Raw genomic sequence first — 26,431 nt, forward strand, 5'->3', positions numbered from 1 at the left:
TTGATCATGCAAACAAAAATGAACAAGTATCTGTAATATTTCACCGCTGTAGAAGATGACGTTTTCTCAGCACTAGTAGTAAATTGTTGCATTTAACCAAAATAGCCGGAAAAATTAAACGCAACAAATTATGAACTCAACAAATTATGATTCATTTCAAATTGCAATAACTTAAAAGACATTAAGCCCTGGTCAGAATTTCCTCTTTCTATTCAATTTCGATATCCCAGAACACGTCAAAAACAACTTAATTATAAATATTTTAAGTCCAAATCCCCCTATTTTTGTCCGTTTTTCAAAAATGTCTAATATAACGCTTCCCAACACCCATTTTCAACCGTCCAGGTACCCTCCTACGCTTTTTCCACCGCCTTGCCTTGGAAATCGAGATAATCTACTTATTACTGTTGTTAAACCTCTTAGTCAGATGGCCTAGCGGTCTCAGCCACGTAGCGGGATTCGAACCCGTGCCCGGGCGCTCCAAAGGCGTAGCCTTTGGAGCGCCCGGGCACGGGTTCGAATCCCGCACATGTTTTGACTTAACAAAATTTAAGTCAAAAATACCTTTAAATATTTTGTTTTGATGCTAAAAATTCCTCCTTAAGCAACGAAAAAGAGTAAATATCATAACTAAAACTTAAATGTAATAAATTAAACAGTGATTACAACTTATTTTATTGGTTTGCAATTAAAAAAGACATTTAACGAGAAATAATAATTGGACATTGTTATTTTTTATAGATAGTTTGAGTCATTGCTCTAAGTTATTAAGGCCTCAGTATTGTTGTGGAATACGACCCAACAAATTATGGGGATTATTAGATATTTTGTAATGTATTATTTAATAGGAGATCGAGAAAGACTACAGAACATGCATATGCAATCGGTTAAAAACCTCATACCCATGTATTCATTTAATATTGTATTTATTTAAACGAAAATTGTTGTCTTGTTTTTATCTGTCATTAGTTAAGTAAAAGTCGCATGGAATAATAGATAAGGAAGCATTGTATTGAGACATGTGAACCCGTATATATTTCGGTGTTCAATAATTTTGGAGGAATAATAATTTGATGAAGTTATTTTAAATATTAGATATTTTGTAACATTGCTCTAATGCATGTAGTTATTTTAAATAGATATTTTGTATCATTGCTGTAAGTTATTAATGCCTCAGTATTGTTGTCAAGTAAGAACAAACAAAATATGGGGATTAGATGTTCTTTTATTGTATTATTAGTTGAAGACCGAGAAAGACTACAGAACGTCCATATGCCATTGGTTCAACCTTCATAGTTATCAAAAAGTATTCATTTAAACAGATACACCAAAACAAAAGATTGTTCTGTTGTTTTTATCCCTCATTAATTAAGTGAAAGTTGCATGAACTAATAGATAGGGAAGTAGTAAATGTATTTATAGATGACTGTTCTTAAGTTTAATTTTTGTCAGTGTTCTAGGGGAATAATGAATACATGTACATGTATATTATCATTGCATTCATCGTTTGTTTTTCTGTGTGAATGTGAATAAATTCTGCCTCAGTAATATATACTTGTGTTGTGTGTTGTGAAAATAAGGGTTAATACGGTTTGCACCCCCCCCCCAATAACATGTCGCCCGTAGCAGCAGTATGTATACCTCTAGGGGCGACAATAATGGTCGCCCGCAGCGGTATGTACCCCAGAGGTATATATACCGCTACGGGCGACTGTTGTTGAGCGCCCTCAGCGGTACGTACCGCTACGGGCGACTGTTGTCGCCCCTAGAGGATAGAACTTCCGCTACGGGCGACCAATATAATTGTCGCCCCCAGCGGTACGTACCTCTGAGGGCGACCATATTGTCGCCCCTAGAGGTATGCGCGTTTCTCTATACCGCTACGGGCGACTGTTGTTGGTCGCCCCCAGAGGTATATATACCGCTACGGGCGACTGTTGTTGAGCGCCCTCAGCGGTACGTACCGCTACGGGCGAGTGTTGTCGCCCCTAGAGGATAGAACTTCCGCTACGGGCGACCAATAATTGTCGCCCCCAGCGGTGCGTACCTCTGGGGGCGACCATATTGTCGCCCCTAGAGGTATGCGCGTTTCTCTATACCGCTACGGGCGACTGTTGTTGGTCGCCCCCAGAGGTATCGCTATGGGCGACTGTTGTTGAGCGCCCTCAGCGGTACGTACCGCTACGGGCGACTGTTGTCGCCCCTAGAGGATAGAACTTCCGCTACGGGCGACCAATAATTGTCGCCCCCAGCGGTATGTACCTCTGGGGGCGACAATAACGGCCGCCCTCAGCGGTATGTACCTCTGGGGGCGACATACGGTCGCCCGCAGCAATATATGTACCTCTAGGGGCGACATAACGGTCGCCCGCAGCGCCCCTCTGGGGGCGACAATAACGGGCGCCCTCAGCGGTATGTACCTCTGGGGGCGACATACGGTCGCCCGCAGCGGTATATGTACCTCTAGGGGCGACATACGGTCGCCCGCAGCGGTATGTACCTCTGGGGGCGACAATTACGGTCGCCCGCAGCGGTGGTATGTACCTCTAGGGGCAATGGAAGTTTAGGGCGAATTCTGTTCTAGAACAATGGGAACGATCTAGCGCCCTCTCTTGACAGTGGATTTTGCACTAAAACACCGCATACTTATCGTCCCCAGGGATGTTTCTAATAATGGAGCTTGGAAGGGTGGAAGCGTTCTGCTCCATACCATGGAAACGAGGCTTAAGCTTGCCGTCATGAATTTTTATTAGAGAGCAGGTAGTTTTGGGAGCGTACTGCTTGACAACATGAAAAGGAGGTAATAATTAATGTTTACAAAATAAAGACGCCGCCCGCGTGAATTGAAATTTTGGACAGACCACGTGTTGTTGTTTCACCTAAATAGTGTGACCCCAGGCATGCGTTTTATGTTATTTATCGGCCCAGAAGTCCAAAAATGTATATCTGGCCCCAAAATAATGCTTTCTCATGATGGCTAAATAAAAAAACTTGATTGTGCCTCGATCGCATGTATTAAAAAGTTTGCATCAATTTAATTTGGATTATAAAATAATTAAGGATGAAAAAAAATGATTATCAAATTGCTTTAAGTTTCAGGACATTTGCCTTATTATTAATAAACTTACATACCCATCAGAAGAAATATAAATGAATAAACTATATTGGGGCGCCACAAAATAAATCAGACCGGAAAATGAAAAATGTTCCATAGCATCTTACAACTCTTCTATTTAACAAAAATACAAGTATTACACACAAGCTTCAATTTTAAATGCTATGCTTGTCGAAACAAATCTAATCATTTTAACTTCTTCATCAGTGAAAATTATTGAACAAAGACAAGATCAAACCCACTTCTAGAGTCTGTTTTCTTAGTTACATTTTCTTGAAAACAGTTGGGATTTGTTTTCCATTCAGTTGGTTATGCATTCTTTTGCTAGCTATACAGAACTGGAATTAAACAAAAATGTTTCTAGACACACATACAGTGATTGAATGTGAAATACAAGTTGACTGCAAACTGGTCAAATGAAGTATCAAGAAATATACAACTTTTCCTTTTTTTTTTTTTTTTTTTTTTTTTGCCTTTTTTTGATGCTCAGTGACTGGCAGGTCAGTTTCCCCAACACGTTAGCATTTCTGTTCTGTTGACAATAGCTCATCTTTCCATTGATCATGCAGCATACATTGGATTCAAAAAGTTCAATTTACTTGTACAGATATCTTTCTATTTTGCTTTCAAAAAATACAGCGATATCTTTTTATAAATCCTGAAGAGCTTTCTTTTACTTTCGGAGAATGGAACCTCAAAAAGTAACTGTATCAATATAAATAGTTCCACTTCATACCAATGTTTATATACAAAGTCTTGTACACACGCACAAAAACATAAATGATAAACTACAACTGTGTTGCTGCAACCTTTTTGTCTGATTCTTCGTTTGAATGTCTACGGAAACTACTTCTAGCATTCGGCGGCAGCTGGCCTATTCTACCGAGAACCAGGTCTTCTGATAAGGAGCCTTGACTCGTTCCATCTGGTTGGGTGGTCATGCTGGTATTCATCTGTGCAGTGACATCCAGTGATGTGCTGGGAAGGCGACGGGAACCAACTTTCTCCTTGATTTCATCCATCAGTGCCTGTCAAAAAGGGGGGAAAGAAGGATTTTTTTGGGTTTAATTTTTTGGGCTAATCACAGAGAGCCACCCCAGTGTTTTCTTGGTACAATCTGACTGACTGACTGCCACTTGCGAGTTCGACTCGTTGTTTGCTGGTGGAGAGAGCCGGGCAGTGCTGTCATATAGGATTACCCGTAATGGCAATGAATGTGCTCATTCTGTCCAGAGTGTAGAAGGGATATATGAAAAGACTTCCAGTGAATAGTCATTCAGAATCAATTGAATAGAATTCTTGGAATCCTCAGACCAGCTTAATTGGGATTGCTTCTTGCTGAGACAAATGTTTTGCACACCCTCCCCCCCCCAATACTTAAGATGACCCGCCCACCTGTTCATTTTTACCACTCAGTACATACCTTGTTGTCAGCAGCCCGTTGTTCCCCTGATCCACCAGCTGGCGTCTCATCCTCATTTGGTCTTGGTCCCGGACTCTGTTCATCGTACACCCATCGGACGTGGTACAGATCAGCGTCATCATCATGCCACCTGGTTGTTGCTTGTACCTTACTATCTGGGGGAGGAGTAAGCTGGGGGGAGGAACCAAAAAAAATGTTTTTAAAACAATTTTAAACACATGTCAGAATGTGACGAAAAGTTTCAGTAGAACCCAATTTAAGTGTTTCTTTTCTTTTACCTTGAAATTGAATTTGCGTGGAGGTTTGTTTCTGTACTTGTCACACAGGCTTCTTTTCATCTTGACCTCGTGCTGTGGTTTGCTCTTCTGCGTAGCTTTAAGAAGCGGGACGCTCAGTGTAAAGTAGATGTATATCATCCCAAAGAATGATGCAACTAGACCAATGACGCTGCCTAGGAGTCCTAGCAGATAGGCTGCAGGGAGAACAAGACAGATTTGTTTAAAGAAAATATTTCTTCAAGAAACTTCAGCAAATCTTGAGGGAAATGGCAGCTGAGAAATGTTTGATATGACTGGATTAAAGGATATTCATTGAAACATTGAATGAATTTTGAAAAATATTAAAAACCACTTTTTTTCATAACAGCAACTTGTATTTGGGTATGAATTACCAGAGCTACAAATATTTTCCTGATTTTCTAAGACAACTATTTTAAGGAGAGCTGATAGAGGATGTTGAAGGTAGAGAGCGAGACATAACCAAAAACTTTGAGGATCTTAAAATTTAACACAAATTCAATGTTGTAATTTCCACCTCAAAATTTGAAATCTCAAAGAGGCAAAAAGCCTTCTCATTTTTTATTTAGTTTAATTAATTTTCTTTCTAGCAATGAAAACAAGGATTCTTTAAAAGTGCCCTAGGCACTGAAGCTTGCAAGCCTCAAGAAACCTGAAAGAAGACAATTAGAAGAAATTGCAGTTTTAGAGGTGGGAGAAAAAGCCCACAGAATATTCTGGGGAAACCCCACAGAATCAGGTAGGGACTGAAAACCCAATCCACATGTGGACCAGGGCAGGAAGTGAACCCAGGCCCAGCAGTGGAAGGCGAGGAAAGAACCGCTGTGCCGTGTCAACCTGACTCCTGACTTGATGTTGAGAAAGGGGAGTTGCAGAGAGGCAAATGGAGGGGGGGGGGGGGTGTCCAGTGTGTTACTCACTCAAGAAGATGGTGAGGCTGTTGCTGGCCTCCATCATAGTCTCGTCTATGTCTTGGGATACCTTCTCTACCCGTACTCCATTCCACTCTATCGTCTCAATGAGGACAATGTTGGCAATGCTGACCAGCAGTACAGTAAGACATAGGAGGATCATCAGATAGCTCTGCAACGATACAAAATTATGGTCCTAAATAATCAAAGTGTTGTATAATGAGTAGTCTTCAGAAGCTGTTAGATTTCCAAAAGTTGAGATGCTAATTGTGTAGCTATATTTACTCCTGATGGATTTGGAATGGCTCAAATTTTCTCTGCTAACTGATGTGTTCATTCCCATAAATTTGTCAGCCTGTGCTATTAAAATGTTACATTGAAGGCTTCCCTTACTAAACTGGTGTGTTTTTTCCAAGAGTTTTAGAACTCTAGAAAAATGAAATATCAAAACTTAAGGAAACAGTTTTCAGTGATTTGAATTAATCTGGAGTCCAAATAAACCTTACCTTGTGCAAGGAAACCTCCTTGTTACAGACAGACATCAAAAATAACACTGCACCGCACAGGAAAACCTAAGGAACAAAAATGACAAAAAGATAACAAATATCAGTGTCCTCTTCGAGAGCTTTGGGGAGTTTGGATTTTAAAGAAAGTTATGCAACAAGGCAAGATATTTTGCTTGATAATCATTGCTCAGACTGGGACCTCAGACTGGGACCTCAGAGTGCAGACAAAATGCAAAACAAAACCAGGTCAACTTTACTCACGCTTTTGTGGATAAACTTCTGCAAAATTTTCATGAGGCAAAGAAAGACAAGGTCGTCAGTATCTCACCACCAAATTTGAGGTCTAAATTCAATTTTTAATGAAGACTTTTCTTCAACATTTTTCACCTGAGAGTTAGGCCAAGTGATATCAATTTGAAGCCTAAGACTAGACTGGTAAATGTCCAGCTGTTTAAAAAGATTGACCTGACCCTTAAGTAGTCTGGTGGCACGACTATGGAGAGTTGTGTAGAATAGAGACTGGGAACCATGTTTCTTTTGACACAGTTGATTGATGCAGTATTGAACTGATTGTTTTATGTGCCAGTCTATTTTCTTGTGTTGCATGTTTCAATACCTTAAGTATTGGGACTCTTTATACACAGTATTGAGAGTCCCAAATTGAGGCCACTATAGTAGCCAAATTAAAGAAGGAAATGCAAAGCATTATGGGTAGATTCCTAACCATTATTATCAAAGTGCCCATGGACAGTCCATGTATTGTATGACTACGATGGAAATTTCAAATCAATTAGGTCCAAATTGAACTTACCACAAAGCCAACCCAGATGATGCATCCTGTGCTGAACAAGACAGGCATTTTAAGAAATGCAACAAGGCCCACCGCCGCCATCATGGCCCCAGCTAACAGGTAGAGGGCAGCAAACAGAGCCACGCCCAACACAACAAGCCGGTTGCTCAAGCAATCACCCATGACTTGTGCGAGATTTCTTGACCTAAACAAAAAAATTGAAACTTAACACATTTTTCTCAAGGGAAAGAATGTTGCAATCTGACGCCACTTTTTTCATCATTATCTTATCTCAATGAGGGGTCAGCCATTGCAAAATGTTGAAAAGATGTGAATCTGGGACTGAGAAACATTTCCAATTTTGCTACTGTGAAAATGGACTCGACTCTCCTTAGACTTTGTGGAGAAGTGGTGTCTAGGTGCTACATTCTTTCCATTCGGTTGTGAACATTTCTATTTAGCAAAGATCCAAAGCTTTCAAATGTATATTGAAATTTTGTTCACAACAGAACCTTCATACACCTGATACAAGAAGTCAAGCCAAATACTTTCAAACATTGCTGTAACTTTAAACAAAATCGATCCGAAAACAAACAGAAATTTCCTCTTTTTTTGACATTTTAAAAACTCAAAAAAGAGCCTCAACTCACCTATATCTATCTAGCTATATTGTTGTCCAAAGTATGGTTTCACATTCTGCTTGTGTCAAATCTTTGAAACAAAACTTCATCAGTGACACAACACTCCATTTTGTTCTTCCCAAGATGCAATAGAGCCATGTGACCAGGCATCAGCAACAAGCTTCTAATCTGCATATAGGCAGACTGGAAATTTGCATAAGAAAGCCAAAACGTTTCTTTTTGCAGCCAGGTGTAAACAGTTATCTTCTGTCCAACCTGCAGACACACAAACTCACAGTGATAATCAGTAATTTGCATAACTAAAAACATTACTCATAAATTGACACCAATAAGTCTTGTTTAAAACATGATTCAATATATGTTTATAAAAAGAGCAAACCAAGATTGAATAGTGTTCTGCTAGGAAATATAATTTAGAGAAAGGGGAACCCCCAAAATATATACTGCTATAGTTATGCAACAGACCAGGGAATATATCTGGGCTCCTTTTTTATCCAGCTAAACAAATACTTTGAAAAGTTTGGAGTTCCTTCCTTTATGGTGTAATGTGGTGTGCCTTTCATTGGGAAGATTAAGCAATGTGAAGGGTGGGGTGGAGACGAGAGGGGGGGGGGGGGGGAGGCTTACCCTAATTTGCACAAGTTGGGTGGGTGGGGTGGGTGGGGTGGGGGTGGGGGGGGGTCGGGGTCCAACTCGGTAACTTAATACAAGTGCCCAGCACAACCCCAATGAAATATATAGTATAGATTTAACATCCTGAATCATCAACATTTATATCTGCCATTTCTCCTTATTTCTAATCATAATTAATTGCAACTACTGATTATTCATCACTGATCAACACAATTTTCTAAAACAAACAAGAAAAACAAAGTAATCACTTATTTTCCCTGCCAACAAACAAAAGACAATCACAGCTATCTTACATATTCCAAACAACACTTTGTTTTTGCAGTTTACATCGTTTTATTGCATTGACATATTTTTGTTATAACACATGTACAAGAACATAAATACACATCCGAAAACGCTTACAGAACTGCCACACTCCGTTCTTGTTCCGACCTACATAAATATACACACTACTGTTGACAAACACACTGCGAATACATAATCTTTCCAGCGACAACGTTCCTAACAATGCTTTCTAACATTTGTTTACACTGTTACTTTGTGTGGCTGCTTCTACGTATCTTGGCCGTCGTTCTGTTTCTATATTAACAGTTTATATTGATTAAACATATAAATAAAATACATATACATGGCGTCCGAATATTTACAACTAAGCATTCAATTTCAAAGGGTCGAAATTATGCATCTTAATATTCAAGGGAAAAAGCAAGACATGAGAATATTACTTTTTATAAGTTTTGCCTCTTTTTCAAGGTGCTATTATTCATGAATGCTTATACAAATGTTGCATATTTATTTGACAACACAAAGGAGAGGTTGTGTTTGTGAGTTGTATATTTTCTTTTGAAATGGCCTACTTCATTGGTTTTTCTTCCGTTGACACATTTTACCACTTGCTTTTTACACATGAACACAGTTTGCACAGATTATTTATAAGTATATACAGAAATATCCGGTATTACCAGTAAATTTAAAGGTAATATACAACATTTGCAAACATCAAGAAAAAAAAAACTACCAAATTATTATGAAGTGCCTTACTTGACTGAAAGGAATGACAGTCTCAGACATCCTGTGAAACCATCGCACCAGGCGTGCTGTTATTTTTAAAAAAAAGTGAATATTTTGTATCAATTTCCAACGATGGTCAGCCGACCATCGTTGGAAAAACTGACATTTACAAATACTGCCCCTAATTTTCCAAATTTAGTTTTATTTGCCATTGGTTACACATCCATGAACGGGAGTAAGCCAGCTAGTCTGGTTCCCTGGCGTGACAATTCTACGACGTCTATAAATTTCCCTGTCTCCTGTGAAGTAGGGCCGAGGAACCAGACTACAAGAACATTTTTTTCTTGGTTTTCCAGCATCGACGAAACAGGTCAGTTTAACAGTATTTGCTATAAAATACTCCCCCCCCCCCAAAAAAAAAATCCATCCATTTCGGAGAATTACAGCAAAAGTAAATGTAGTATATTACTTTTAACCATCAAGGAAGGCAAACTGCTCAGCAATCGAAACTGAACAAGTTAATACCCTGTGTGAGATTGGGTAACCGCCTAATTGCCCAGCTCCATAAATGCTTCTGACTTTCTCACCTGCTGAAAGTTTTTATCAAATTTCCTGGGCCACATTTCATGCTTACAAGGGGAAATTTCACACAACAAAAATCCACACTTTGGTCTTTGGTAAACAGTCTTTAACTTAAAAGAAAAGGTTATTAAATAATTCTACAAATTTAAATATGTACAAGAGTTACTGCAAATGTTAACAAGCTTTGTTTTTGTTTAATTAGTCAAACCTCAAGAGGTTTCGGTCAGATTTACACTTTTCGTCAGATGGTGCAATGTTTGCTGCCCTCGGCTGGCAACATAATTCCCAACTGACTTCAGAACATCTCCTCAACAATTGTACATGTACACATTTTTTTCCATAAATTACCTCCAAAAATGGACTTTTCCATAAATTACAAAAAATTATAGGACACATACGTAATTAAGCAAAGAAAGAGCCACATCATGTAGATTATAAGACTATACTCTTATATTTCTTCAATTTTTGAGGATTCAACCACATGGAAGAATTTAACAGATGTAATCTGGATTGCACTAAATAATCTAAATTTACGAAGTGAAAAATTAAGTAATAAAAGAGGAATGGCTGGGGAGCAGTGGGATATGGAAAATGTAGGGAAAAACAAACAGACAAACAAACATGTTTAGGAGAGGGAGACCAGAATCTATCAATCAGAACTTTCTTGAGTCTTCCCGTTTCTCTTAGTAATTTACAGAACGTTACCTGTGACCTGCCATGGCGTAGTGAGGAATAACCCCACCCTTGACTTTTCAAGTTATGTTGGCTTTCCAATGATACCAATATATTTCTGTAGCTTAAAGTATTCCGAAGATAAACGTATGCCACAGGAACTTCAGCAGTTTCCCGGCAAACTTTGCCAATGTCATTTCGAGAAAAATGTCTTTGAAAAAAATAAAAGACACGCATTGCACCGCCAACGGCAGTGAAAAACATTCTGCAGTTTTGTTCCCACTTTTGGGGGTATTTTTTCCCCAACAAAACTGCAAAGCGTGAATCTTGGCTACCTTGGCTACTCAAATATACAAAACGACCAATATTGATTTTGACATGATTTTTTTAGTATCCGACTCCAGGCGTCAGTTACTTAGATCAAGGTTTTGGGGGACATTCCTCACTTTGCCTCAGATGGTCATAATTTTGTTTATAGCTCAATGAAATTTGACCCCAGTTGATACGTTTTTCTTTATCATTCCTTCTTGGTTGCTGTGGTAGCGTCTTTGAGTGATGAGAATGTTTTCTGTAGCCAGCTGTTATTGCGCGAGGCGTGCAGCTCCGTCATGGAAGAATTGAGCTTATGTTCCAAGTCCTGCACTAAACACTGAGACTCCACCAGCTGAAGCTTGGTCTGAGCTAACTCTAGCTCTAACTCTCGGATCTGGCAAAACGGACACAACAAATGTCAAAAACATGTTAACAACCAAAACACAATGAATATGACAACAACATGATGACGATGACAATGTCAAAAACACAATGACAATCACAATGACAATACTAGAGGTGTAAGTGTGCCTGATCACGTACATTATGAGTACCCCACCCTGACCACGCCCACCCCTCCCTAAAACCTATGGATTCTACACTCTTACCTGTTGTTCAGCAGCAGCTAATTCTGGTTCTGGTTCATCCTCTTCACTTGGTTGGATCAGAGCGGCTGATTGGTTGAGTTTACCGTCTTCGTCGATGAGATTGGCACACTGCTCGCATGTTTGCAACTTCCGCTATAACCACAAAAAAACAAGGGGAAAACATGCTTTTACTTTTTGAAGATATTATGGGAAATAAACTGACATATTTTATCTAATGAAAGTCAGGAGGCCTGCACTGATGCCCAAAACCAAAGTAGTGGGATTTTCAGTCAGCACTGTGGACACAAGAAACAGAGTTGTTCAGATGCTTTATTAAAAATTGTAGGACAATCTCTAACACCTTAATATTTTAAGCAACAAGATCTTGGAGAGCATTTGAACTATCTACAGTCATGATATCTTACCCGTAACCTGCTCATGTCTTCCCTGGCCGCCGTCTGCTGTTTCTCTAGTCGTTCACTCAGCTGGGAGCAGATCTGCTTGTAGTCGGCAATGATGGTGGCGTTCCGTTTGGAGTCTGATTCCGACTTTTCCATTCCCGTCCGGTACATTTCTTTGATCTAAGGCAAGTGGAAAACAAACTTTCTAGGATCAACTAGGATTCAATAACATTGTAAGAAACTGACCAGTCGATTATTTGTTAATACGCAGAGATTTTGTACCAATGGTTCAAGTTTGCAAGGTCAATTGAATCACAAGTTAATCAAAGTTCAATCAGAAGTCAATCACAAGTCAAGCCACGAGTACAGGAAACTGGGGATTGACAAAGGCTTAAGAAACGTTCTGTTGTTTGAATAGCATCTAACTTCACTTACATGTACAACTAGGGGACTTATGATTAACTTGTGACTATTCTCTATTCGACTTGCGATCTGACTTGGGATTGACTTTTGATAGACTTGTGAGGACTTTTAATTGACTTGACGGACTTGTGACTGACTTAACTTTTGAGGGCTTGTGATGACTTGTAATGACTTGTGACTGACTCCTCCTTTGCTTGTATCTTACCTGAGTAGTTTCTGATTCAAGATGTTTATTCTCTTCTTCCGTGTCTAGTAGTTGCAGCTTGATGGCCTTTAGGTCCCGGTCAAGCTCATCAGCTCGATCCCTCTCCTATTACATAAACACAAATGCCATCAGAATCTAAAGCTCCAACTCTTCAACAACAATTTTTCTTTTCCCGTAGTAATCAAATCCTGCCCGGATTTGACTAAGCCCCTTCCAAAGCAGGCAACAAGTGCATCTAACGCACCATGAACAAGACGTGTGTGGCATGTGTGAGTGTGAGCATGTCAGACTTTGTTGAAGCTTGTCTTGCTGATTTCAAGTAGCTGTTGAGCAGATGAAGTAAGCACAGGAAAGATTTGGACACAATACTACGACCTAACTACACACGAATCCGGTGATTACGCTCTGAATTTAAATCACTGGCCAAGTTCTCAGCTAGGAAAGATCTAAATGTACCTTATCAAGTTGTTTCTCCATCGCCAGTCTGTGGACTATCAACTCCCTGGCTAGTTCATCATTCTCCTGCTCCAAGCGGATGTTGGCGTGCATCAACTGCTTGTTCTCTCGCTGTTAGTGGATACCAAAACATTAGCTATAAATACAATACTCAAGACACTTTATCTGTGAACTATCAACTTCAAGAAACAGTAGAGCTTTACCTCAATCCTCTCCAGTGGGTCTTCTCTATCCTCGTCCTCCCTCATCGCGTAGAATTCCTTCTCGTACTTCTTCAACTTACGATTACTGATCTGCAATCAAGACAAAGGGAAAATCATTCAAACATAGTGCCGTCAACTCTGACAAAAATTTGGATAATTCACAATGGACAGAAATATTTGAATTGGGCCACAGTCTGAAACGTAAGAAGTTGAAATAATCCACCCCCCTCTCTCAGGACCTGTAGTACCGCCCCTTACCTTAGTACTGAGTGCTGACTGCATGAGCTCCTGTGCACTTTCTTCAGTGCGATATCGCTTGGGGAGAGTGACACGGAAGTACTTCAAGACACCCTCAAAGTCTTGGCCAAGGAGTTCCTTCTTAGCAGCCTAGGGAGAAAAACCAACAACATCATTGATTCAAAAAAATACTTAACCCAATATTTCTAAACTTCAGGCCCCAAGCCACTTTTAAACATATTTGTTTAAACCGGCTAAGCACATATTTATTCCCATTCATAAATATCTTTTCGTCAAAAAGTCCAAACAAGTCAAAAATTATAAATGTTATGGTATGTGCCTCTCGCGAGTGGTACTAAAAATCTCCTTATATGGTGTGAACAAAACAGTGCTGGTGTAGTGTGAATTTAGGACTCTCTGCAATACCGACTCCTTGGAAGTATTGCGCATGCGCAATTGAAGACTGTGAACGTTCAACCAATAAATGTAGACCATTTTACTATTACATGTAAAATCAAGACTGAAAAGAATCAGCAATCAATACGAAGACAAACATGAAGTGAAACTTGTAACCATGATTTAGACCACACATTTCAAACAAAATTTTCATCAAAATATAGAATACTTTATCGACTCACCATCTACTAAAAGCAAAGGAATCATTTACTGCAGAATTTATCCAACAGAGTACAAATTTTCTTGTTGCTTAAAGAACACCACCTTCTCACAGGTTTCACTGTTACATAGTGGGATCCCCCTATCCTTGAGAGATTTTGGTCTTAATGAAATCACTTGAGACTTACTCATAGGTGTATTTATACATCGTACAGGAAGACACGTATTTCCTCTACTACAATGGCCAGCGTGAATTGGATTAGAGAAAAATGGACAACAGTGCTTGGAAATTAAACGTCCTTTGTGGTTTGGGAAAAAAACTGAGTGGCAAATATCACTTTGAAAAGTATTATCTGACATGCAAGTTTGCTCCCCCTAAAAAAAGAAAGTTTAAATTTCTTCTCAATTCATGAGATATCACACTTACAAAAATATTTATTTTTATGAAAAACAATTACCAACACCTCATTCAAAACTTCAGCGGATGACGAAGATTATTATTTTTTTTTTATTAAAAACCTACTAACAACCAAGATTTTTTAAGGAGAAAAAAGTACAAGAATGTTTTGCAGGTTCTTCTAAAATCTTACCTTGAGCAGAGCAATGGCTATGTTGAATACTATGGGCATTCCCTGTTAAAAACAACATAGAAGTAAGATATGAACGGAAAGTACAACAGACAAAAAAAACAAAAAAAAGGGACAGGCATAACAATTCTAAACTCTAACAGAAAACCAATCTGTCCCAAGCTTGTCAAAACAGGGCTAAGGATGATCATCTTGGATTCTGATAAACTCACTTAGTTATTTTACTAAAATAACTAAAAGATTCATTTGTTTACTTTGTACACACAACTGATACTGCACTTTTTATCACTTGCCTTCCGGCATGCCAGGGTTTGACCAATTTTGCTCTCCTGATGGAAATCCTTTAAACTCAGTTCTAGTCATTTGTTGAATCAAGTGAAAACCAAGAATGGACTGTGTTTGGTAATTCACTTATCGTGTTTGGCCGGCGGCAGGTTTTGGGCGGTTAATTCGATAAAGCCGGCTGCCATTGTGTGAGGTTTGCCTGGGAGTGTAATCATATTAACTGCAGAGAATCTAGTTGGGCTTAGATGACGTGATATTCAGCTTGGGTCATCCTCATCATGAACAACATGTGGGTTAGTGATATCATGATAGTGTCATTCATCTTGGCACGCATATCAAAACAGGCAACCCCTTTTCTTATTTTTTTCCTTTTTCCCCTATTTTTCAGGGGGGGGGGGGGGGGGGGACGAGAAATCTTCCTTCAAGCTCCAATTCATCTCCTCCACGACCCACATATGGCTGCAAAATTTTCCAATCCAGAAAATCCAATTTAAGCCTGGCCAAACAAAAAAATTGGAATCGTTCGCCACCGAAAAAAGCCCAAGATGAATCTGTTTCAACATCATCCGTATTCTTCTGTATTGTGTTTCCTCTCAATCGCCTTCAAGTAGGTAACGCTACACCAGAGTCTCGGCCGTTTCTATAGTGAAATATTTCCCCTGGGAGTTTCCGGTGAATGACATCAAATGTGCTACTGCTAGTATTTGTGATACACAAGACAGATGGTACAAAACCGAGTTCTGGAAGTACTGCTCTCAGCGAACAACTAACTACAATTGTCAGTAAAATGGAGATTTTTTTTTATTCCGCGCTAACATTTGTTTGCTTTGGCATTGGCACACTATCAAAATCATAATGTGTTGAAAACTGAGCTTGGAAATCAGACTAAATTATTTTGTTAATACAAGTAAACTGGTTGTTACAAGTTGAGTATGACTGTTCCTTTTAGTCAATGTAACACCAGATATTTTATGGTTTTATTGATTCTTCAGTAATAAACACAATGTAATACAATGTAGTACAAGTGTTAATGGGTTAAAGTGCAAAGCAAGTCATGAGGCTATTAAATGGTAAAAAATCACTCCACTTTACAGACCTGTTAAAAATTGCCATTTTCCAAAAGTTTGGTATTGTTTCCAGCATTGGTTACATTTTCAGCTCCACATAAATGCCATGTATACGTACAATATTCAAATCAAGCATTTAAGACATCAGAACTGTGTGACAGAACTTGACGTAGCAAAAGCGGTGAATGAAACAAAATTAAACAGGAGTTCGTCAAGTTTGGGACCAGAAAGCTGCAGTCCGAAGGCAACGTAGGAGACAAAGCAGAGGTTTGCCTGTTTGTCCTTCTGACTGTTTGTTTGTTTGTGCTTACCTCCATCAGGAAGAGATCCATGATATGGAACACTGTGTAGAGTGGGAAGCGTGCTGTGTATAGCGTCAGGAACCACTGGGATGCGTACATGTGAGCCTCAATACCGATATGTACAAAGTGGGAGAATAGGTCCGGGATGTTATCCTGTAAAAAAGATACCAAAAAAATTCAATTGATTCATCAACCAATCATGAAAAGACTCGAAGAATCATAGAAACTATGCAAGATTGAATTTCTTTAACCCTCATTTTGTTTGATCAGTCACAGACAGTCAGAAATTCAATCCTGTTCCCTGCCATGCCTTTTACACAGGCTAGTCACCAACAGTCAGATCATACTTCAACGGGCACTGTGGCAGTCAAATTCCATCAAAAGACAAAAGCAGGCGACTGGTAGGCACAGCTGGCTTATCTATCACCTACAGTCAAAGCATAGCATAACAATCACAGCCAGTCAATCCTGCTTGATGTAGGCAGGGAGCTCTTAACTTCAATGTCAGCTTAAGCCGCATCTGAATTACATGACTATGACCAGCATTTACACATACATCTATGGAAAGCCACTTCAGCGGCTTCCATAGGTACGTATGTGATTGCAAGCCAAAGCCTTATATGTGAATGGCTCTTTAATTGACCTCTGACCTCCATCAGTCGTTCCAGCTGATAGAACTTGACGTGTAACTCCACGAAGCTGTTCATGAAGAGGTCTCTGAGATGGTAGTCATACATGGTCTTAGTCAGCACGGCAAAAGCTTGCTCCTCCGGCATCTGCAAAGTCCCAACAACAAAAGGTTAACTGCTTCTACTAAGCAAATATTTTCTGCGCTAAGTGCATTTCTGTGATATTGCCCTCTTCATACATGCTTGGATGGGCAACTGGAATTTTCGCACCTTGTTAGTAATCAATCAATGAAATATGTTTTCCCTGCTATTTTAAAACATATTTCATTCCAATTCACCAATTTTAACATCCAAAATTTGTCCGCGAGGAAAATCATTGCTTTTAGCAAAATTATTTTAGTCATTTATCATTGAATTTCAAAGTTAGGTTAACCTATTTAACTATGTGTTCAAGAATATTCGTCAATGCAGATTGAATTCGTCTCAGCTACTGCCAGAGATCAAATTTGTCTCATATCAATCAATTTAAAACTTGTCTTAAGAAAATTTGTCGGGCGTGCGTTGAAGGAAGCATTTCCATGTAACCTCAAGCACAACTTGGCATATTCGTTCACATGTTGTCAGACCAAGAAAGTGTGCTTAATTCAGTAATTCAGAGAGGCGGAATTCTGCAAAGGGTGGGCAGTGGATGAAGATGAGGACCAACTTACATGTAACCAGAGAACAGCGGCAAGAAAGGACAACCCTTGGCAGTAGCCAACTTCCGAATCGTACACTGAATAGGCCTGAAATGACAGCAAATGGAATTACATTCACACCAGGGATGTCGTCAATATCATCACAAGTCCCTGCAAGTCCATCACAAGTCCTCCAGTCCCAATTCAACCCACAAGCTATTCAAATGAGCTATGACTGAGACATTCCTTTGTTATTGTTCATCCACTGTTACTTGTGACTGGACTTGTGATGGACTCGACTACATCCCTGTATTTAACACCTCATGTTCCCTTGAGCTGGTTATCGCAATACATATTTAAGACCTAATAAAAGGACAAAACCTTACTTGGAGTAAAAAAAAATACTAAAGGCACATCAGAAAAGACAGCCTTGCCAGAGATGAGGGAGTTCAAAAAATGTGCTGTTAAATGTTTTTGGTTTTATATTACAAACCACAAAGACACACAAAATTTGCATCACATAACCGGTACTTGCATATCAATCAAATTTAAGACAAAACCAAGTTTCCCACACTACATGTAGGTTTCACACTCATTGGCCTTTTACCTACTTAAGAATGACCTCCATTATAAGGTCAGGTCAGAGTTCAAATCCACTGGTCACTTTCAGGTAAACAGACATCAATCACAAGTCGGTTTCTCAAGTGGCTTCAATCGTCAGTTTTGTTGAGAAACAAACCGCAGCGATTTCTTATCTGTTGATTTCTTTTCTCATTTTTTTCCCAAGCCAGCCCAAGACAAATGTCAGGGCACTCCTGGAAAAATATGACAGATTTCTGGTGCATTCTGAATAATCGGATCCTTGCGTTCCCGCATCCTCCGATGACGTTATTAAATATAAACCAGTGGAACAGCTATCACCAAATTACATCAGATTTGAGAAGCTATGAATATTTGTTTAAGTGCAATTCCTTGGAGTGCTGTTGTAACTACGTTAGCTGCTCTACAGATCCAAATTGAGAGGTTAACCGCCGATAGCGATTTCTGAATGAAAGGTTAGAATGCAAAACTATCACTAACTTCTTCCCGAAGATGTTTCATAAAACTTGATTTCTTATATAAAACACGGAATTGCAGAAAGGTTGGGCAAATTTCAGAACCAAATTTGTAGCAAAACACAGCAAATGACAAGAATTCATATTGAAATTTGTCACGCACATGTTGAGTGTCAAGTTGTTAAAAGCTAGCTGTGACCAAATCAAGTGATTAAGTTTGCACTGTAAAGTCGGGCTTGCTTACTTCAAATTTGTAGATAAATTAATTACGACACCTCAATGTGACAAGGATAAACTGGTGGCTTTCAAGATTTGTCTACCGAAATGCACGATACATGTATATTTCACGCCAGACGATGCAAAAATTGTGGTTCAAGTTTTCTTTAACAAGTGCTAATTCATCAAAATTTTAATTTGCAATGTCTTCTAACAAAACTATTCACAAAAACAAGAAAGTAAGATGTCCTTATACATTACAGCTACTTGGACAGTACTTTTGTAACAAATGCAAAAAAAATGACCCCTTCATCCTTCAACAACTGTCAATTTGTTGGGCATCCAGGAAAACCTACAATGACGACATTCCAATACCCCAAAGTAGCATCGCCACAATTCCAATCAAACTCTAACTGACCTTTCCACTCTGTGCATATGGGTTGTCCAACTGACGCCCATTAAACTGGACTTTCGGCGAGTGATTGCTACGCTAATTTTAACGAGCGCGTGTTTAAGTCCAAACACGTACCCACCCCATTCCAACAGCCCTTATTCCCAAGCCTCACCGCACATTCCCATGAATTTAAAATGCGCCGGTAATCATTCCCAATTTGAAAATCCTAAATAGAAACAGGTCAAGCGTGAAGTATAAAATGGGACCGACAATGTCTTTCCATCCACAGGCATTTTGACACTGTCTGGAATTCCTGCAGGTACCGCCCGTGACAAACACTTTGATTTGTTTTTTAGGCCTTTCATCCACAAGTCAATTTTATCAACAGTTTTATTACTGCTGTCTTAAAGAAGTCTAAAATGAAACCTGATATTCAATATTCTTCTCTATGACTGTGAGGCCAGACAATTTCACCAGATGTTCTCTACTACTAATGGTGAGATTTTAGGGTTGGCATAAAGAAGTTAGTAATCCAAGTTAAGTTTGCAGTAGCCCCATTAGAAAGGACGACTCTATTTTGTGAGCTTGGATGGCCGATACGAACCTATGGATAAATAAATATTACACAATTTTGGGTCGGTTTCTTTGGATATCTGCAACACTTCTACAGGACTTTATTGACAGCAACGCCAAAATTTATAAAAACTTTTCAACATTTAATAACTACTTTTTAAAATATTTTTCTAACAGTTTGTACTGACCTTACTAATTTTGTACATAGCATCCTGACCTCCTTCGCTCTCATTCTGAAACTTCTCATGAGCTGTGAACGTCCTGGTGATGTCGGCAAGAATGACCTGCTCGGCCGGTGAATTCTGTAATGAGACAACAGAAACCATGCAAACAGAATGAGCATTCACTGGGTTTATAGCTTGGGCAATGCATAATGTGAAATCTAAAGATTGTTGATGATGGACTCCATTACTATAGAGGGTGCTATTTAGGTTACCAACAAAGCATGACAAATTATAACAAATGTACAAGTACATGTAGATCATCTCCCCTGACTTGCAATAATTCCTAATTTTGGAGAATTATGTAAAATCTTCACACGCTAATCTTCAGGGGCAGTATGTAAATCTTCAAACTTCTTGAGTAACTTTTAAACCTTTTGAAGTCAAGATATATTATCCTACCCAGACAGAATCGTGTTTAATTTATGCACTGAGTTCTGTAATCACAAAATTCTACAAAATATTTAAAAAAAAACAACACCTGTCCCAAAAATTCCAGTTATGAAGCCCGAAGAAATCCGGGAGGAATTTAACCCTTCATTCAGGAGGACACTAACATGTACAACTTTACAAACTGCTGGATAAACATGACATTTCTATCACTTGAGTCATTCGCCAGAAATTCCACTTAAAATTTGTGTTTGTGGAAAATCAATCTTCAATCCTACCGAGTTTAGACCGCTTTGCTCAATAAATCAAACGGCAATATCCGTAAAATAGCCCCCCAAAAAATTAATTTTCACACTGTGAAAAATGCAATATTACTCCCTGCCTTAGCACAGTCACCAAAGACAGCGTATAAACACTGAACAAAGATCGGTCCTAAATACAAATGTTATCATAAATGCGATCAATTCTCCCCGTTTTAACAAATGCTGACGATACCACTCCAAAATCTATACAACGGACTTGAAAAAATAAACACCCTCTTCGGACAAATATTAAGGAATTGATTCTACGTCGGGAGAAGCTAAAAATATGCAGCAGTTCAATCATCCGTATTGACGTTTTCTGCAATTACCCTTTTGCACGAGTGATTAATTATTTCTGGAAGTTATTAAATTGTGAGTTCAGTGGTTAAGGACAATCTGTGTGGGTTTACAGTGAGGGCACAAAACAAAGGATAATGGGAGGGACAGGAAATTGTCTACAAATCAAATGAGAAGAGTCTGACAAAAATGCATACACAAACTGAATCAGCATACATCATCGTCAAACCTTCAACCCTGTTTTTGTTTTATCAGTCACAGACAATCAAAGGTAAATCTTGTCCCCCGTGCCTTTTACACAGGCCAGTCACCAACAGTCAGATCATATTCCAATAGACACAATAAGTCAAATTTCATCAACAGACAAAAGCAGGTGACTGGTAGGCACAGCTGGCTTATCAATCACCTACAGTCAAAGCATAGCTATATCAGGTTTCATAACAATCACAGCCAGTCAATCCTGCTTTATGAAGGCAGGGAGCACTCAACTGTTAAAAAAACAGTCACTTGACTTATTTTGACTGCTGGGCTGGCCTTGTTGAAATTGCCAGCCAGAGAGGGAGGGTTAAATTAATGTGCACACAAACTTTACTAAGAAAGATCATCTCTCACTTTTGCCAAAAATTGTTCTGAATCATGCAGGTTAGAATTTTTTTTTGGTCACTTTATTTTGAAAAATCATCAAATTCTCTCCTTGTTAACTTTAGATTTTTGTTTAATAGCGAATTTGACATTTCTTGATGCCATTTAACATGTGTACCAGTATATATGGCCAATGTTTTCTGTTACTTTTGGAACCAGTGTACAAAAATTTCTGAAAAAAATCCCACTTGGGTATCAGATTACCGTAAGATTCTTGCCGAAAATCCGGCTTCGATCTTGCCATGAAAGGTCAGGCATGTTACATTTGCTTGCAGAATTAGCGTACAGCGCTGTAAACATGTACCGGGGGTTCAACTTAGGGTTGCTGAGATGTGGGAGTTATGAGATAAAAGAACACATGCACGCAATTGAAGGATGTGTCTTTTGTCTTAAAAGAAAATGAACGAAAGCAGGAATTGAACATGTACTATGTTGCATCCGTTGGCTATGCAGTAAAGCAATCAATCAGCATAGATCAAATGTTGCAGTCTCCAAAACTGTCTGACATGACATCTCTCACAAACATGGCTGGACAACAACAAAAAATCCAAAGAAACCCTTCAACATTATTCCATGTTTGATTTGACAACCCTGCCTTAACAGTGATTAATCACCATTTTTATGGTCTGATGGACAGGATCATGAGCTGACAAGGGATGTGAATCTTTGACAAACCATAAACGACATCTCACATAGCTACTGCTCCACAGCACTGTAAGGTTACAGGAAACCTCGACACACACGCACATCATTCTGGGAATGGAGCGCCCATTCACCAATTTATCGTTAACCAAAAGATGAATCTGAAACATGTCAAATTGTGACTTTACTATCATTGTCCCATCTCATTAACAGAAGTCCCAAAAAATTCCCTCAAAACCATTGGAATGGTCCACAGCAGTACAGCACTCAATCTGCCAGTCTTGGTTGAGATGATCCATTTGGATGTTGCGGGGATGCAACACTGCTTGTATATCACACAAGGAAGATAAATGGTGTGGGCACTTTACTTTGCCATCCAGTAAGATCTAGGGGATGCACTGTTATGTTAGCAGAAACTGAGTGAAGGGAATACAGCCTGGCTGATCGGCACTACTGGATCTTTCCTCTCTCGACAAAGAGTGGATAGTACAATGATGATGTAAGAAGACGGATTAACTTTGTGCAGTTGAGATTAACTGATTGCTAACATTAGTAGAAACTTCTCCAGAATCAGGTGAAGTACAGGTACTTTTATTTCATTTATTCTGTTTTTAGCATTTGGTAATTTGACTGAAAATGAGAATCTGGTGGCGTGTGTATGTCAAGGTAGACTTGGTGCCAAGTCGGTTATTAATTCTTCACGTATGTACGGTACCGGTTACTGGTTCCACATACGCAAAATATCACTGCAAAGCGTGTAGCCCACCGATCTACATGTATACACGTTAGTGTAGAGATCAGTGGCGTAGCCTGGTTCCCAGACCAAATGATGCTGACTATTGATGTTCAATAACCGACTTGGCGAAATTGTTTTCTATTTTGTACACAACATATGGGAGTGTTTTGAATCGCTAGTGAATTCTATGCGAGCACTCTGATTGGTTCAGAGTCCAGCATGTATTCTAGGCCACCACGGGAGATCATTCTCATTACTTCGAGGGTCTGTGCTTTGTGTTGTGTAACATTTCAAAATTCATTTTAGGGCATACACGACTCAAATAAATCAAGTATATCACAATGATACATTTTATTTCTATACAAAATTGACCACGCTGAGGGATTTGGCCGTTAAAACGTCGCCCGATCTGCAAACATGTCCCGACGTATTGAGAAGAACTCCCCATGTAACGGAATGAACGAGTCCTCATTTGCATTGCTGTGCGCCATTGGATCTCACCACATAGATTCACTGCATATGTATTGCGCTGCACGCATATATATCGTTCCAAGAATGTATCCGTCAAGTCGTTAGATATGTCGTTAGATATGTCGTATGATACATACACGTACTAGTCTTATATCAGCCGCGCCGATGGAGTTCGACTGGAGTTCACAGACAAAAAACGACTAACGACTTGTCATCAAGTCTATTGTCAAGGCAGACGGCAGCGATTGGTCACTTCCCGTCATGTGACATGAACAGACTCCTGTATTGTAGTAAATTATAAAACTAGAACGATGATTTTTTTTTAGCCAAATGGTTGCAGCATTTTGACTTTACAGGTTAAAAATGACACCAATTGAAAAACATCACTTTTTCATCTTCAAGTGAAAAAAAGCAAAGTCTGTCATGAGCCAAGATGGCCCATCATATCAGGCCAGCATTTATCTTTGGATTCAGTAACATGAAACAACTGAGAATATTTCTATTCCCCCTGGATGGGATACCAGTCCATCACAGGCTACTCCCCAGCTAATGCCGGTACCCATTTATACTCCTGGGTGGAGAGAGGCAAGTGAAGTGGCTTGCCCAAGGACACAACATATGACCAGCAGCTCAAATGAACCCCTGACCCTCTGATCATGAGTCACAAACCCTAACCACTGGGCCACACTCCCACACTTACATCTTCAAGACCAATATTTAATTTAGGTCAAGATGTCTGCAACTGATGCATTTATTACTTATTGCAAGGCCTTCCTGTCTCTATTTCTCCTCAGTACTTTTTTTTTTTATCTTACAGTAAGGCACGGCTGGATAAACAGAAAGAGAACTTTGAACTAATTTTCTTGTTTGCAGAGCAATGAATTCTTAACCTGTACTCCACTTCAAGTACTAATGATAGATGGAAAACCCTGAATGTTATAAATCAATGTGATTTCCATAGGGGCACTTACTGCTGTCAAACACAGAAGTAAACTTTGCGGGTAAACTGCTACAAAGTGCTGTGTTTACGACATGACACAGCGAAATGCGGCGCTCTTCAAACGCATTCACGCAAACTGCCTCAGTACTTGATGCACTTCTTAAAAAGACGAAAAACACGTCGGGCTTCATCAGGAAAGAGAGGGACACGCGAAAGAATCACTGAGTCAACGCGGCAATTGCTGTTTGCGCAGTTTGCACTTGACAAATCTGGCACTTACTTTGGTGACATTCTTCAAAAAGTCACCGCAGCATCGCGAGATATCTACCTATCTGGTCAAACCGAAGATTCAAGGGAGCATCGCAGGAAATACCAAAGCAACACGATCGTTGCTAGGGGAGGGTTTAATTTCCTGCCCGCTCCACGGTACGGTGAGTCCGAGCTTAATGAAGAGGTGTGTTTCCGCGAGGCCAGAGTGATCGATTTGTGTGCGGACATGCAGTGGTTTGTGCCCATGCATCAATGAGCCTGTTAGCATCCAGATCTGTATTAGCCCAACTGGTTTTCAATTCCTCCACAAAATAACCCCAAAATTAAAAAAATTCTTGGATTATCAGTTGATTGTTCCCATGTTGTGTATTTAAGATGATGCTGAGCTAGCATCTCTCTCTGGCAGCTGGTATTACTGGTTTTCTTTATAATTCCAAATCACTAATTCTTTCAAGTACAAATCAAATAGTTTTAAGGATTCCAACATGTTAGGAAATTGGTTCTGTGGCTGGTTCTGTTGCTGCATTGATGTAAGTTCCGGAACATTACGCTAAGGGTTCATCACACTAAAAGGTAGATGAATCTTTGATTGAATTACGGAATAGCTTCTCACAAAACAAGAATCTGAACAAAAATGGGAATCTTTATCATCGATTACAAATAACTAGGCCAAGAGAGACAGGCTTATGGTACTTGGTATGCTGTGATTCTAGAGGGTACATGTAGATGTATCAGTTGATCTGACAAGCGATAGCTGCACACAAAACTCAGAGGGCAAAATCGCCAAAACAGAAAGTATAACAGTTGGGCTTATAGACCTATGGGATGATTGCAGTTTCTAGTGGTATGCATTTACGGGTAGTATGGGAACCGGTTACCCTATTGACATAAACCAAGGGTACCCAGGTACCGTAAAAGACACCCAACCCTAAAATACAAATCCAGGAAGTTGTCTAAAGGGCTTTATAGGTTTACAGCGTAAATGAAACTTTTGCGAGCATCATCTGTAGCACGTTAATAACGAGAAATCTGTTCTGGTATGCAATGTAGCCTGGTTTTCATTTTGAAAATGGCATTCAAAACCTTGCTTTTTCAATGTCTGAGAAGTAACTAAGTAATAGGTACGCAACTCCATAGTCTGGAACCGGCGGTACCTGACATCAGTGGCCAGGTTCCGATGCCTACCCCTAGCAGTGTCAACTCATGACTCTCCCTTAGACAAACAGGTCTTGAGGACTTGATTTGGGGGGGGGGGGGAGCTATATTAGTTAATGGGTCATTTACTGACGAGCCCATGGTCATGTACACAAGCCTCCAAGCAGAATTCCCTGCATGACCACATGTGTCTAGTCTATTGGTCTGCTCATGGGATTCTCTTAATGATCACACCAGAGTAACTCCAAATGAATGTCTACTCTGTTCTCATCACAGGCCACTTGCCTATTCAGGTTAATCAAGTGTACACACGCGATTAATTCAATGGCTGTCCTATTAATTTCCTACACTAGAACTAGGTCAAGCATTGTTTTTAAACGTGGATACTGATTATTATTCGGAATTTGCTACATGTTTGTGACCAAGTAGCAGTAAGACCAAGATTAGGATTAAGGCCAACTTTCTCCACAACTATGATTCAATATACCGGTACGTACCTGATCGGGACAGGTGGAAATTTATCATGAGAATGAATGACGCACAAGAAAATACAAAGAACGT

The 26,431-nt window shown here is 39.5% G+C and overlaps 2 protein-coding genes across 3 annotated transcripts in view; both read right to left on the reverse strand.

The window, feature by feature from the left end:
• Window positions 1–3,202: 3,202 nt before the first annotated feature.
• Window positions 3,203–7,807, reverse strand: LOC119721040. Its single transcript, XM_038190912.1, has 7 exons — window positions 7,692–7,807; window positions 7,063–7,246; window positions 6,252–6,317; window positions 5,755–5,917; window positions 4,817–5,010; window positions 4,539–4,709; window positions 3,203–4,143 (listed from the first exon to the last, which is right to left on the reverse strand). Exons 2-7 carry the CDS (start codon window positions 7,222–7,224, stop codon window positions 3,904–3,906), a joined length of 996 nt encoding a protein of 331 aa, XP_038046840.1. The 5' UTR covers window positions 7,225–7,246; window positions 7,692–7,807; the 3' UTR covers window positions 3,203–3,903.
• A 1,944-nt stretch (window positions 7,808–9,751) lies between these two features.
• LOC119720760 (rab GTPase-activating protein 1-like) overlaps window positions 9,752–26,431 on the reverse strand; it is a 45,539-nt gene continuing 28,859 nt past the window's right edge. For both annotated transcript variants that reach the window (XM_038190594.1, XM_038190592.1), the window contains exons 11-22: window positions 19,993–20,106; window positions 17,600–17,674; window positions 16,911–17,036; window positions 16,270–16,413; window positions 14,610–14,651; window positions 13,426–13,554; window positions 13,168–13,257; window positions 12,965–13,075; window positions 12,509–12,613; window positions 11,905–12,060; window positions 11,501–11,632; window positions 9,752–11,286 (exon numbers count right to left, since the gene is read on the reverse strand). In XM_038190594.1, the coding sequence (XP_038046522.1) occupies window positions 11,098–11,286; window positions 11,501–11,632; window positions 11,905–12,060; window positions 12,509–12,613; window positions 12,965–13,075; window positions 13,168–13,257; window positions 13,426–13,554; window positions 14,610–14,651; window positions 16,270–16,413; window positions 16,911–17,036; window positions 17,600–17,674; window positions 19,993–20,106 (1,413 nt within the window). In that variant the 3' untranslated portion in view covers window positions 9,752–11,097. The remainder of the gene's footprint in view (window positions 11,287–11,500; window positions 11,633–11,904; window positions 12,061–12,508; window positions 12,614–12,964; window positions 13,076–13,167; window positions 13,258–13,425; window positions 13,555–14,609; window positions 14,652–16,269; window positions 16,414–16,910; window positions 17,037–17,599; window positions 17,675–19,992; window positions 20,107–26,431) is intronic.

Source organism: Patiria miniata, unplaced genomic scaffold, assembly GCF_015706575.1.
Source record: "Patiria miniata isolate m_02_andy unplaced genomic scaffold, ASM1570657v1 HiC_scaffold_9, whole genome shotgun sequence".
NCBI lineage: Eukaryota > Metazoa > Echinodermata > Asteroidea > Valvatida > Asterinidae > Patiria > Patiria miniata.

What these genes read in the sequence shown, in the direction of transcription:
- LOC119721040 (XM_038190912.1), bottom strand. Translation starts at nt 7,224, where the DNA reads ATGGGTGATTGCTTGAGCAACCGGCTTGTTGTGTTGGGCGTGGCTCTG. An exon ending in CAGCCTCACCATCTTCTTGA is followed by an intron (nt 5,011 to 5,754) that starts GTGAGTAACACA and finishes TTCTCCCTGCAG; the next exon opens with CCTATCTGCTAGGACTCCTA. An exon ending in AACGGGCTGCTGACAACAAG is followed by an intron (nt 4,144 to 4,538) that starts GTATGTACTGAG and finishes CCTTTTTGACAG; the next exon opens with GCACTGATGGATGAAATCAA.